General features: G+C 41.5%; 1 protein-coding gene across 3 annotated transcripts in view; it reads right to left on the bottom strand.

Annotated features, from left to right (window-relative positions):
- The window catches only part of PHKB (phosphorylase kinase regulatory subunit beta), an 81,968-nt gene that overhangs the window by 40,981 nt on the left and 26,144 nt on the right, over positions 1-14,843 (bottom strand). For all 3 annotated transcript variants that reach the window (XM_065640654.1, XM_065640653.1, XM_065640655.1), the window contains 2 exons: positions 7,742-7,805; positions 1,536-1,631 (listed from right to left, as the gene is read on the bottom strand). In XM_065640654.1, coding sequence (XP_065496726.1) covers positions 1,536-1,631; positions 7,742-7,805 — 160 coding nt within the window. The remainder of the gene's footprint in view (positions 1-1,535; positions 1,632-7,741; positions 7,806-14,843) is intronic.

The following is a 14,843-nucleotide window of genomic DNA, read 5'->3' as shown; positions in this document are numbered from 1 at the left end:
TAAGTGAACTACACATTTGGAACATAATCTTTATCAAAATCATAGTACTAATACATTAAAAGAGCCTGCAAAATAAGGCTTCTTAAGATGTATAAGGATAAACTACAAACCAAATATTCAGATCTTTGATGTAAAAGAGAACTCATTTGACTCAAAATCTGACCTACTTTACGGCTGATAATCTGCAGGGATAAGTGAACACGTTCTAGAACGTTGTGGCTTTAGAAACAAAAAATATCCTCCAGGTTATTCCTGAAGGAAACACAAGCATTTGGGTACCCTGTGCCTAAAAGGAACGACAAACATTTCATAAAGGTGCAATGCCGTGAAGCAACTATGATTCAATCACTGTTTCTGAAAACCTTTTTCAGGATTATTCTTCATGCTCTAACAAACGAGACTATCTCATTTACAATTAAGGTGATAAGTGAACTATTTCAGGAAAAAAATGTGAGTAGCATTTCTCAAGAACCATGTGCAACTATCAGGAACCACCAACACAAGACAAAAGCCCTGCCCAGCGCACCCCCACTACATGGAAGCTCACAGAAACACCAAAAATCCTCGGAAGTTCTAATTCTTACATCATGTGCTGTTCTGTTATTCCCTTCTGCCGATACAGCCAAGATATTCAACCATTTAAAATACCACATTTTTGCCAATATCAATGGTGTGAACCCATAAAAGGAAACCAAAGGACACAAAATTGCTTTTGTAGCATAAGTAACTTATGAAACCAGCTTCTGTTGGAATATTTCAAGTCTCCAGCAAATAATAAACAGCAAGAGTTCTAAAAGATGATTAGACTCTAAAAAAGTAGCTGACAGTGCCTTTTATTTTAATTATCCAGTGTTACAACTCTGCTGTAATTCTTCTAAACAATAAGTAAACTATTAATGTTGAAGATTAATAGCCTGTTTCATGAACAAAAATGCTATTATACCCCAGAATGAACAAAAAAGCACTACTCCATTATCACTCATTTTAAATTACTGATTTTCAAAAAACAAATCTACCTTTGATGCTAGTACTGAAATAGATTTTTTTAACATTAATCTATACTTATGTCACTTAGTCTTACTCACTGAGGAAATACGTATTTGTAACAGTAGCTTATAACAAGAATCCTCCATATCCAGCCATTTATGAAAAGCCAACCTTAAAGGCTTCTTTGCTAGGCAAAATAATGAATTAAAGCTAAAAGAGTGTTTCAGAAACGCAGGCAGTTGAGTGTGCAGGGGAAACCGGGCACAAGAAAAATCAGCCAGGCTGCAGATCTCGACATTGTTCAGACAGCTACCAAGAGGCTCCCATTTTAATAGAAATATTCATCAAATAAAAAATGCCATCAGAATTCTACTTCAGAGAAACAACTACCTCACAGTGACATTTAAGAAGCAAATACTTAACATCTTCCCAGCAAAATCCTGTCTTTATTAAGCAGAACATCACGGCCACTGTAGAACTAAGAATTACGTTCATATCCATTTATTTTCTCCACACTCTCTTGAGGCAAATTTCATTTAATTACTTACATGAGACCTTGACTCACGGGGTAGCAAGGAACAGAGAGTCTGTCTGTTGCGGTTATGGGCATCAAAATCCACAAAGATGACAGACCAAGAGCAGCCCTGGAAAGAGAACATGACATTTATTTAAGTGAAGGAAGAAAGGTCAGCGTATCCTGGGGGAAACTCATGGGGGCTTTGTTTTATTTGGGTTATGTTGCAATAGGCTGGTAATTTTAATCACAAAATGTACCACAACATCAAGTTGAAAACATTTTGTATTTCCAAATGTATTTAAACATAACCAAAATTAGATGGTTTTATCTACTAGTGACTATGACTGATATAATTCACTGAAGCTATGAACTCTTCCATTAATTCTTGGAAAGCCATGACTGTATTAAGGACAAAACAAAAGTAGTTGTCCCTGTGACTGCAGCAAATGTTCCAAATAGTGATGGGGAATATTTCATTACAGGTCAGAATACAAACTAATTTGATATTCACCCAAGGTACTGCTTTGGAAAAGCTTCCATAGCAAATAAAAATGACCTGCTTTTCAGCTATTGTACGGTCTATGTCGTCAACACGTACTCCGTAGCAAACCCCATTTCTTCGTACAATTCTGTAATTTTACACGGTATCTCTGTCAGCTTCTTGATACTGCCTGAAACACCCCCCAAAATTCCCATAACGGAGATGCTGTTTAAACAGAATCAACAGCAGATACAGGTATGATCAGGAGGCAATTACTTGGAAACTCAATGCAGTTTGTTGCTGAACTGGTATCTTCATACATGCTGTAACTGATAATGGATCTCAATACTACTATCCCACTGGAAGACACACTCTGCACTGAACTCATACCGCATACCCTACCATACGTTTTCATAAATTCACCCAATTTCTCCTAACAAGCAGCTTCTTTGGTGTATTATTCTCTCAGGAAGACTGTTCCAGAACCTACCCTCTCTAATTATTAAATAGTTTAATTTCCAACTAAGTTTCTTATTGTGCCAGCACCAGCATCCATTCAGTCGGCTTTCCAAACAGAGGGGTTTTCTTACTTATTTAGCTGCGCTCCTACTTTACACAGCTATCATACAAACAGCTTGTGCTTTGCAGGCTAAACAAAATATGGTTTTCCACTGTCATCATGAAAAATAATCTCTCTGTTCTTTTAATCATTCTAGCATGATATACTGAATAATGCTGAGATAAGAATGTACATAAATAAATCACATCTGCTTTGTTATTCTCCTTCTTTCTTCTTAATCCAGATTCTGGTTATTCAGAAATCTCTGTATTCACCTCCAAACTCTGAACACAATCTGTTACACGTGTGAACACGCGGCTCCGAGATCTGTGCTCAGTACGGGATGCTCTGGGGATTCAAACGCAGGCTAATCTGCATTTCATGAAACCACAAGCATCTTGGTTTACAAATGGACTATCTGTCACTTCTCTAAAGGCAGTAAAGTTCTGTAGCAAGGACACCTTACAAAGGCTTGGCTTTTTTAGAACACGGAATTTTTTCCTACAAATATATGACACGCAGCTCATGTACAAACCGTTGATTATCCGTGAGCGGGTGGAACGGTGCCCATCGTGGTGCTGCCGTCCCCTCTCCCTGCACACGCAGGCACCTCATTCCGTAACTCACACTGCCGGGAAATGCATGTCTTCTTATGGAGGGATTTTTCCTGACATGTATTTTTTTTCTAAAAGGTATTGTAGCTAAAGTTACTGTAGCTACAAATGGAATTCTTACATTAATGATTCAAATTCTAAGCTATTTACAGTCTGTGATACTCTGCAACCAAAGGTTTGGGTTAACCATATCGAGCCCACAAAAAATACATTGCAGTACTTGGATAGTGATTCTAAAGTGATTAAGTAAAAATATAAACTGAAACCAAATCAGTTCACACTGCATCCTAAATGTAAAAAAAAAAAGAAAACAAACAAACAAACCACCACGCACACACACAAACCGCCAAAAAACCCCAAACCCCACCACATCAGAGCCACTTCGACAGTTCTCCCGTACAAACCTCAGCAGAACATAGGACGTACAACTTAGGATCTGGCTGTGATCAATGCACAGTTAAGGACTGTAACAGAATTCCTACGCCAATGTCATATATATTAACTACTTCATAGAGATTTATAACTATTGTTTCAGGACATACAATACATTGGGAATAAATTTAAGAAATTCAGCATAGAATATATAGCAAAATAAGAAATTAAATAGCTTATTTATCTGCTATATGACAATTCTCTGAAAGTGTAAATAAATCTTTTACTGAGGGAACGTTAGGATTACAGCTTGACTGTATTTTTATGCTTATAACTCCCACTACTTATGAAGACTTCTGGTACAATGGAGATGAAAATGAACAGCATTTAAAAACCATGAATGAATTCTTTTTTCCATTAAAGCATGTCAAATTCAGATTAAGCAAAAAGCCAATCATTTTTCTTTCTTTCATAATTGTTCTTTATTGTATCTGGCACCTAGGAAGTGTAGCAAAGGATGCATTAAACATATTTGAACATCAGCTAAGTCGTGCTTTGTTACAGAACAAAAAGCAGTATAATCTCTTACTGAAATATATTCTTTTTTAATGTTTTCTAGGACTTGGGGAGGTAGGGAAGGAACAGTTTAATGTGAATATCAACAATAAGTGACCTTTATTTTGTCTTCTCTGGGTGCACCCATGAATGCACAGGGAAACTGTTCTACCATGATATACTCAACGCTAAATAGATGTGTGGGAGCGTTGATCTGCTGGAGGGTGGGAAGGCCGTACAGAGGGATCTGGACCGGCTGGATAGATGGGCTGAGGCCAATTGTCTGAGGTTCAACAAGGCCAAGTGCCACGTCCTGCACTTGGGTCACAACAACCCCATGAACGCTCCAGGCTGGGGAAGAGCGGCTGGAAAAGGACCTGAGGGTGTTGGTGACAGCGGCTGAACATGAGCCAGCGTGTGCCCAGGTGGTCAAGAGGCCACCAGCATCCTGGCTGCTACCAGCACTGGTGTGGCCAGCAGGCCCAGGGCAGTGACCGTCCTGTGCTGGGCTCTGGGGAGGAAAAACCTCGAGTCCTGGGGGCAGTTTGGGGCCCCTCACGCCAAGAAAGGCCTTAAGGTGCTGAAGCGAGTTGAGAGAAGGGAACAGAGCTGGGGAAGGGGCTGGAGCACAAGTGTGATGGGAGCGGCTGAGGGAGCTGGGGGTTCAGCTGGAGAACAGGAGCTGAGGGGAGACCTTCTGATCTCTGACCTGCCTGAAAGGAGCTTGGAGCCAGGGGGGTCGGGCTCTGCTCCCCAGGAACAAGCGCCAGGACCAGAGGAAACGGCCTCAAGTTGCACCAGGGGAGGTTGAGGTTGGATCTAGGGAACAATTTCTTCCCCAAAGGGCTGTGGGGCATTGGAACAGGCTGCCCAGGGCAGTGCTGGAGTCACCATCCCTGGAGGGGTTTAAAAGGCATTTAGACCAGGTTCTCAGGGACAGGGGTTAGTGCTGGAGTTGGGTTCGGTTATGGTTGGAGGCGATGATCCTGAGGGTCTCTTCCAACCGAAATGATTCTATGATTGTATAACACACATGTGTGAGAGCACAGCTACACCACCATATATTGTATTTATGAGTCTCTGCCAGCAGCCCAGTGGGAGCAGAGTGATCTGCAGGGAAGGGCTGGGCAGGGTGCGGGCCAGCAGTGACTGCAGTGGCACTGGGACAGGGATAGGTGCCGCAGTCCCAGCAGTGACTGCAGTGGCACTGGGACAGGGATAGGTGCCGCAGTCCCAGCAGTGACTGCAGTGGCACTGGGACAGGGACAGGTGCCGCAGTCCCAGCAGTGACTGCAGTGGCACGGGGACAGGGACAGGTGCCACAGTCCCAGCAGTGACTATGCAGTGGCACTGGGACAGCCCAGCTCCCCAGAAGGGAACCCGCAGGGTCCTCCTGCTGCTGGAGCAGAGCTGGGGCTCAGCACAAAGGCAAACTGCTGCAGGCTGAGGGAAGGCTAAAAGGGTTTCTGCTTCTGTGAAATATCTTGGAAACACACTCTCCAAGCGTTTAAGCTGGTTTTGCTTCAGCAATTTATTCATCCATTTCACAATTTAGTAAAAAATCATTTGAAAAAAGTCGAGCAGATGCATTTACTTGAGACTGTTGGGAAGGTAACGATAATAGATAAATGTTTTTTCTGAAATACTGACAAGGTGTGTATAATGTCTGGTCATTATTTAAGATCCTTACTAGCTTCTAGTTCTTAGTCCATATCGGTTTTTAAAATGTACATAAGTAAACAAAAACTAGACCAAATGGCTGAGTCTTTTTGAACCAATGTGGCTGTGTATGCACAAAGAACACTGCCGTACTGCTGCACTCAGCAGCAAACAGCCACCGATATTTCCTGAGGAGTGGATTCTGAACAGAACGAGTCTATTGTACTACAGTACTAGTACACACAGAGAGATTAAAAAACCCCACAGAACAAAAAAACAAACCAACCAACCAAAACCACAAACAAACAAAGCAACCCCACCACGAATAGTTAAGCACAAAAAGCGTGATGGATGCCCAAGTGCGCAGCCAGAAATCCTCATGTCACAGGTCTCCAGGTTTCTGCCATAAGGGTCTCATAACAGCGAGTGGTGCAGCTTTTCATCGATAAGTTGTTTAATAGATCGTACTTCTATGTCAGTTGCTCACTAATTAAATCAAATTGTAACTCATATTTTTCATCCCAGGCATCTGAATAGCTCTGAGAAGTTTTAGTTTATCGGTTTGTTTTCATGTGAATACACTATAAACTGTCCAACAGTGCTACTAATTATATGACTGTTCCAGCCCATATCTTCCATTTCACCAATAGAAAAATGGAGACACAAATAACTAAGAATGTTTAAAAAAATCAAGCAGTATAGAAAGGAACTTGGAAGGTAATTGGGACTGTCTCCCAGTCACAGCCTCACAGTTCACCCAGCTCATCTTCATTGCCACACACAAACAGCACCTCAGAATTCCCCTTATTCACCATTTACCAGCTATATCTTCTCTCCTTTGTACTATTTTCTTTATGGCAGACCAACGTGTTTAGCCAAGTTTCTTAAGGCTGACTATTCGAAAGAAATAAGTATCACAATCTGAAAGTCAGCTGCATCTGAATTACAAGACAAAAGGAGAGTAAGGGTATTACAGAAAGAGAAAAAAATACAAATCCTATCCTGAAGCCAGCAAGAATACACAGAAACTTTACTCAAAAAAAATTACAAATAGTATTTCAAGTCAAGATCACAATATAAAATTATTAAAACTCAAAAGGACTGCACCCTGCCTAACTGCATAAAAAAATACACAAATATAAAAATAAGCTGCTCAGGTAGACGTGTGTCTTTTTTTAAGTTAAGTTTTGAATATTACTCAACCCTAAGAAGAGATAAAGCATGTTTCATCGATGAACATTTAATTTGTGTGAAATACAGCCATTTGGGCAAGCGAGCAAGGTCCATGAGTGCCAAGGCACAGAGGCACCGCGGCGGCTTCACCCCGTCCTCCCCAGCACGAGTTACGCACTAAACTCACCGGCAAGTCTTACAACTTTTCTACACCCACTTAACGCTTCCCAACTTTCTTTTTACCAGCGCTCCTACCCTTCATTTCCTTTCATTAATAACACCAAGAGCTTTACAATGACGTATCTCTGCCATTTGTACATTTTCTAGACCATTAATACGGAAGAGTATTCTTTATTTCAGCTATAGACTACGGGAGGTGTAACACCTAAAAAAGATGCACAAAGAAGGGGAATACAAGAGAGATAATCATCTAAAGAAAGGCTTGCTTTCTTAATTGATCCAAGAAGTAAGGTCGTGCTTGCGGGTAGAGGTGTGCTGTATTAACATCAGCAGATACAGTTCTGAAAGAAAAACCTTTTTGGCAACCAAGTCTTTTTTCAGAATAAGCTGCGATCATTCTAGATTGGGTGAGTTGGTTTGTTTTTCTTTTTAAGAAAAAAAGTAATTCTTGAAAGTAAGGGCACTAACGATCTTATCAGACCAATTCTGGAGCCGCAACAGGAGCAATTGGTTTGCAAATTAACGTTTTTTAAAGCTGGAATCTAACAAACTGTGCTAGATATTTCTAGATATCCTCTGATCCACAGTGTAAATCTTTACTGCTAAAAAAATAAAAAGAAAGAGAAAGTAAACATTTTTATTACCTGATTTCCAAAGAGATTGAAACCATTAATCGCTTCTAAAGCTGCTTTTGCCAGTCCCACGGAGCTGAGGAGAAAACAAAATGACAACAAAAAACCAGAGGTATCACAATTCAAGCCCAGACTAAAATTTAACATGTTTGACAGCTTTCAGAGCTACGATCTTTTCTTTACTTTTGTGCTTAAAATTCATGCTAATACAATGATGATGCAGCAAATTTGGGGGTGTTTGGTGGTGTGTTGGGTTTTTTAAAAATACTTTTCAGCATTTTTATTTGTCTTCAAATGTCAGAGACCACCTGGAAAAAGCAGGTCTGCTCTCCCTGTGCTGCTGGACATCTGGCGTTGTGTGTTTCAAGGTCTTGCTGACAGTGTATTAACAGAGGATTTACTTCAGCACAATGTTTCAAGCCAGCTCTCAAGCATTAAACTTTAAAAGATTGATTTCTGATTAGCTTTGGTTATAGTAAAAGAACCCATCAATCTGCATTCAGAAAAGGAGGATTTTCAGATGTCGACCATACAGTGAAATGTCTTATTTCAATTACTCCATCACTAGTATCCATCACAAAGAAAACAAGACCCAGAAATACTACCAACAAGCTTTCAAGTTAGTAAGTTCATGTTTAAAGACATTAAGCACAAGTTCCATCTATGAAAATCACTAATCATTATGTAATTTTTAAATCAAATTATATACTAAAATATAATTATTATGAAAATTACACTGTACATATGAAGATATACACAAGAAGACTTTTACAAGGCTGTTTCATTTTAAAAATGCAGTCTCAGACTTGCCAGTATCTAAAACAAAACCAAAAGCCCAAAAAAGCAGCATTTCCTCTCAATACACATACACACTTTAGATGATTTTTTTAAAGAAAAGCTCAAGATAAGCTAATAGAAATCTATATATGCAGGTTTATAGGAAATTTCAAATATGACAGGGCGGAATATTGAGATATTGTTTTAAAGAATCCATAATTATAGATGCCGACTTCACACATGTCCATTCCACTGCAGTAAGGAGCTAAAGCATTAACATGCACGTAAAATGCTACATTTTTGCACATTGATTCCAAAATTCCAGGTGTTAATGTCACAGGGCATGGAAAAGTAAAATATTAAGTGAGCTAGTTCGCAACAGTGCTAGAGTTTTCAAGTGCAATATGTAACGCCAGCAGACTTGTGACAGTTCCACTGTGGAATACAAGCATTTGCAGTAGGGAAAGGACCTGGCACTGCTTGCTGAGGGGTGACATGAACACACAGCAACTAGAAATACTACACAAGTCCACCTAATCAAAGAAAACAAACACCTTTTGCCGTCTGCTAGGCAACCTCATAAAGCGGATTCAGAGCACCCAGTAAAACAAAGCCCAGCGTAATTCTCCCAACTTTATTCATCAAATTAGAACTTTAAATTGTGCCCTGGTCCCCTACGAGCAGCAGAGGCTCTGACCAACGCACCTGCATCTGTCTCTGCTCCTTCCCCCTCGCTGCCCTCGCCTTCAGACAGGAGCTCTCATTTCCTAGTAGCTTACAATTCATTTGGAATATTTTTAGTCAAAAAACGACAATAAATGAGACAACAGAAAAGGAAGACGGCGGAATAACAGAAAAGTATAAATGTCTACCTTGTTATCTGTAAAGGTTATCAAAGCTGAAGACATGCAGCAAAAGACTAAAAAAGGAAAAAGCAGAATGTCTCGGGCTGACATGACAAAAGATTCAGAGTGAAAAACCACCGCAAGGCTAAACAAAAGTGACGGAACATGGTACAAGGACATAGATCAACGCTGCAGGAAAAGCAAGATACAAATCAGGGGAAAGAACTGCAAGTTGGTCTGTCGCGGAGCGGGAGAGGAACCTGTTGGCAGCGAACGCCCGCTCGGATGCAGCTACCGGGTTTTTTACAACTGGGCACAGCACACAAATTTGGAGAGAAACAAAATCAAACTACACACACACAAAACAAACCAACAAAATTTACACTGCTATAGATAGATTTTTGAAAAGTCTGAAGCTTTAGGAAGTGAGAAAAGGTCTGGGGAAAACAGAATACGCCTATTAACATAACAGTTTATTTATTAGCACAGTAATTTCTTGATTTTCAAGTTTATATCCTTTTTTCTCTAAAATTGATTATCCCCTCAGCCAACCACACTTTCCTTTTTCTTGCCATATTTTATTGGGATAAAAATTACACACTGCTGTCAAACAAAGAATGAAAAATAAAATGGCTTGTCACAGGATCTGCGCCCTAGATATTTTGTATATAAAAATAAATAATGAAACAACACTAAGTTAGAAAGAATATTCAGAATATCACTATTAATTCCCAAGTTCTGTATAAGAGGAGTTGTGACACTATTGACAAACTGCACTATAAGGCCCAAAAACTTAGAGCAACCAAATTGTCAGAAAACTGCAAACAGGGACTGTGCTTTAATCTTAATTCTCCTACGCTCCATGCAGCATTTTGGGATCAGGGCAAACTTTTAACCTTTCTGTAGATAAACTGATTTGTACTATTCATTAATGTAAAATACAAAATTTAAAATGTTTACTAACTAATCGATATTTTAAAGATGGGAGACAATAATGATTAAACATAAAATATTGAAAATCATGAAAAAAATTCAATGCAGAGTTATAGAATTTGTTTACTTTAAGTACTGCTTTACCTGGGTTGGTTTTAATATGAGGAGTCCTTTAGACACTGATTTCAGACTCTATCATTCTTTTTAACTATTACCAACAGGTTTATAAAGCTCCATCTTTCTTTCTGAAACGTTGCCAGAAATAGTACTCATGGGATTTATTTCTAATTGGTTCAACAAGAGAAAGCTGTTCAGGTCAACTAAGTTCTGCTCCGAGCAGCTGCCGTCAAAGAGGTGAAATCCCTGTTTCAGTATCTTCTGCTGCTGAAAGCTTTTGGAGCTGGAGAACGTGCAGAAGGGATGAACTGAACTCAGAAGTGTTGTGAACATCATTATTTCTCTGGCTTTGTTTGAAATACCTGAACAAAAATGTAATTGTTTTAACAATTGCTCCATTATAATTAGCACCTAGCAATTGGGTACTTGAAGATAAAGGGGCCCGAGGTAGCTGGTTAGCATTCAGGGACTCCTTCTTCCATGCTCGAGATCAGAGCATCCCGACACGTAGGGAGTCAAGGAAGGCAGCCAGGAGACCTGCGTGGTTAAACAGGGAACTGCTGGGCAAACTCAAGTGGAAGAGGAGAGTTTACAGATCACGGAAGGAGGGGCTGGCCACTTGGGAAGAATATAAGGCTGTTGTCAGAGGATGTAGGGAGGCAACTAGGAAAGCTAAGGCCTCCTTAGAATTAAACCTGGCAAGAGGGGTCAAGGACAACAGAAAGAGCTTCTTCAAATAAATGGCAGATAAAACTAACACTAGAGGCAATGTAGGCCCACTGATGAATGGAGTGCGTGCCCTGGTGGCAGAGGATACAGAGAAGGCAGATTTACTCAATGCCGCCTTTGTCTCTGTCTACTCTACCGGAGGCTGTCCTGAGGAGCCCCGTACCCCTGGGGCCCCAGAGGAGGGCAGGACAATGGAGGAGTCTGCCTTGGTTGATGAGGACTGGGTTAGGGAGCAATTAAGCAATCTGGACATCCATAAATCCATGGGTCCAGATGGGATGCACCCATGGGTGCTGAGGGAGCTGGCTGAGGCCATTGCTGGGCCACTCTTCATCCTCTTTGCTAAGTCATGGGAAACGGGAGAGGTGCCTGAGGGCTGGAGGAAAGCAAATGTCACTCCAGTCTTCAAAAAGGGCAAGAAGGAGGACCCGGGTAACTATAGACCGGTCAGCCTCATCTCCATCCCTGGGAAGGTGATGGAACAACTTATCCTCGGTGCCATCTCAAGGCATATCAAGGATAAGGGGGTCATTAGGGGCAGTCAACATGGCTTCACCAAGGGGAAGTCGTGCTTAACCAACCTCATGGACTTTTATGAGGACATAACCAGGTGGAGAGATGATGGCAGAGCAGTGGATGTGGTCTATCTTGATTTCAGTAAAGCATTTGACACAGTCTCCCACAGCATCCTCGCAGCTAAACGGAGGAAGTGTGGTCTGGACGATCGGGTAGTGAGGTGGACGGCGAACTGGCTGAAGGAAAGAAGCCAGAGAGTTGTGGTCAACGGGGCGGAGTCCAGTTGGAGGCCTGTACCTAGTGGAGTGTCTCGAGGGTCAGGACTGGGACCAGTATTATTCAATATATTCATCAACAACTTGGATGAGGGAATAGAGTGACCGTCAGCAAGTTTGCTGATGACACCAAACTGGGAGGAGTGGCTGACACACCAGAGGCTGTGCTGCCATCCAGAGACCTGGACAGGCCGGAGAGATGGGTGGGGAAAAATTTAATGAAATATAACAAGGGCAAGTGTAGAGTCTTGCATCTGGGCAGGAACAACCCCAGGGTCCAGTATAAGTTGGGGAACGAGCTGTTGGAGAGCAGTGTAGGGGAAAGGGAGCTGGGGGTCCTGGGGACAGCAGGGTGACCATGAGCCAGCACTGGGCCCTTGTGGCCAGGAAGGCCAATGGGACCTGGGGGGGATTAGAAGGGGGTGGTCAGTAGGTCAGAGAGGTTCTCCTGCCCCTCTACTCTGCCCTGGTGAGGCCGCATCTGGAATATTGTGTCCAGTTCTGGGCCCCTCAGTCCCAGAAGGACAGGGAACTGCTGGAGAGAGTCCAGCGCAGCCATGAAGATGCTGAAGGGAGTGGAGCATCTCCCGTATGAGGAAAGGCTGAGGGAGCTGGGGCTCTGGAGCTGGGAGAAGAGGAGACTGAGGGGTGACCCCATTCATGGGGATCAATATGGAAAGGGGGAGTGTCAGGAGGATGGAGCCAGGCTCTTCTGGGTGACAACCAATGATAGGACAAGGGGCAATGGGTGCAAACTGGAACACAGGAGGTTCCACTGAAAGATGAGAAGAAACTTCTTCCCAGTGAGGGTGCCAGAGCCTGGCCCAGGCTGCCCAGGGAGGTTGTGGAGTCTCCTTCTCTGCAGACATTCCAACCCGCCTGGACGCCTTCCTGTGTAACCTCATCTGGGTGTTCCTGCTCCGGCGGGGGGATTGCACTGGATGAGCTTTTGAGGTCTCTTCCAGTCCCTGACATTCTGTGATTAAACAAACAAATTGGTGTGATGACTCAGAACTGAACTTTTCACAGGAGTTAAGTAAACTGCATACATCGAAAATGAAAATCAGAGAAATCCCACACACTGAAATCTCTGTCACATGTTAAAATCTCATATTCTCCTTTCCAAATAACACTTCTCATACCAACAGTCAGGTATTTTTAGAGTCGGGAATAAAACTTATAGACAAAAGGTAGAGAAGTAATAATTGTTCAACAGCAACAGCCACTGGTATTCAGATAATGTAAAAGTACTCACTCTGTTGACAAAGTAGGATGATACTGCTTGAAAAAACTGAAGACAAATATGGATTTCTTCCTTGAAATCATTGATACTTTACATACTCTGTCATTATTCTACAATAAAAATGATATCTACTGCAATTGATTGGTATTTTTCTACCTCTAGTTATTCAAAGGCCCTGGACACTTCAGTACTCCCACAAATGTTACTTGCAAATGAAAATAACAATGTCTCAGCAATAAAATACTGCTTCCTTTTCCCATAATGTAATATTTCTTCACATTACAGAGGTATATCAAGCACTTCACCATATGCACAAGTACTACTTCGATTACTATAAGTTCCATTGGTAACCGACAGGACAAAGTTCCCTTAAGAATGAAGTCCGAGGATCGCTGCAGTATCAAGAATGTCTTCGGAAGACTGAACAATCACACAACAGAACACACTTCAGAGCTACAATCACACTTCAGACACTTGCTTCATTCCTACTGATTAATGCTTTCCTGTTGGGCAATTTAGAAAAAAGGTTTTATAATAAACATTCTGCTTGTGTCTTTCCACAGAAAACACATTCTTCATACTCTACAATTTAATAATGGAAAAAATTGACCGTTTTAACAGTATGAATTAAAGGTAAAATGTATTTTAATACATATGTTCAGTCCTCCACTTAGCAACCCGCTCTGAAGATGTTGTTTTAACCTGCTGGAATCCATTCCCAGAGCAAAAGACGCTTCTTGGAGATGGCCCCAGAACAAAGCCACCCCAAATGCTCTTTAAATGTTCCTCTAGAAATTTCACAGGATCATGAAGTCACTGTTTGGAAGGGACATATGGTACTCATCTGGTTCAACACAAAATCTCACTCGAAGCCAAATATAACAACCAAGACCGAGTCAAGTGAACCATCACCTCACCTAGACAAGTGTCAAAAGCCTCCAAAGATGGAGTTACCGTAAGTTCTTTGGAGTGTCCTGCTTTGGTGCTTCACTGTGCTGCCAGGGAAAAGGTTTTCTAGCATGTCCTTCCTGAGCCTCCCCAGGTGCGATCTGCAGACCTCACTGCAGCCACGGATTATTGTGATTTCTCACGGATTATCAAGGGCACTCTTGCCACCATAACACTAAGGTCACATCTGACTTGGATCCACATTTGGGGCTGGGGAAGCTGGGACTAACTTAAATAAATTATAATCCAGCTTGCTAAAAAAGCATTAGTCACTAACTACTTAACATCACTTAAACATCATTCGTAATTCCCAGTAACTTTTAATTATTAGATGTACCTTCTCAATAAAATATCTGAGGGCAAACACTAAAATTTGCTTATTCTTGGCAACTGCTAATCAAAACACAGCTTGAAGCATCCACATCCTTCATCCTCCTCCCATTCAGTTTCTTGGCTCCATCCAAGAACTGTGCAGCTCAACTGGAATATCAAACACCACAAGGGATGTTAACAAAACAAACAACAAAACAACCAACAACCCCAGAACAACAACAATAATTTCATAACTAGACAAAATGAACTAGAAGCAGGAAGGACAGCACAATAACAGTGTAACACCTACACTAGCGAGAAGAGCAAGATCCAGGCTCTGCAGTCTCACATGTGAAATATGAAGACACCGCACTTCAGCAACTTCATTATTCTCGCAGCACATATGGGAGATGTCAAAA

Source organism: Caloenas nicobarica, chromosome 9, assembly GCF_036013445.1.
Source record: "Caloenas nicobarica isolate bCalNic1 chromosome 9, bCalNic1.hap1, whole genome shotgun sequence".
NCBI lineage: Eukaryota > Metazoa > Chordata > Aves > Columbiformes > Columbidae > Caloenas > Caloenas nicobarica.
This window is presented reverse-complemented; position numbering and strand designations above follow the sequence as displayed.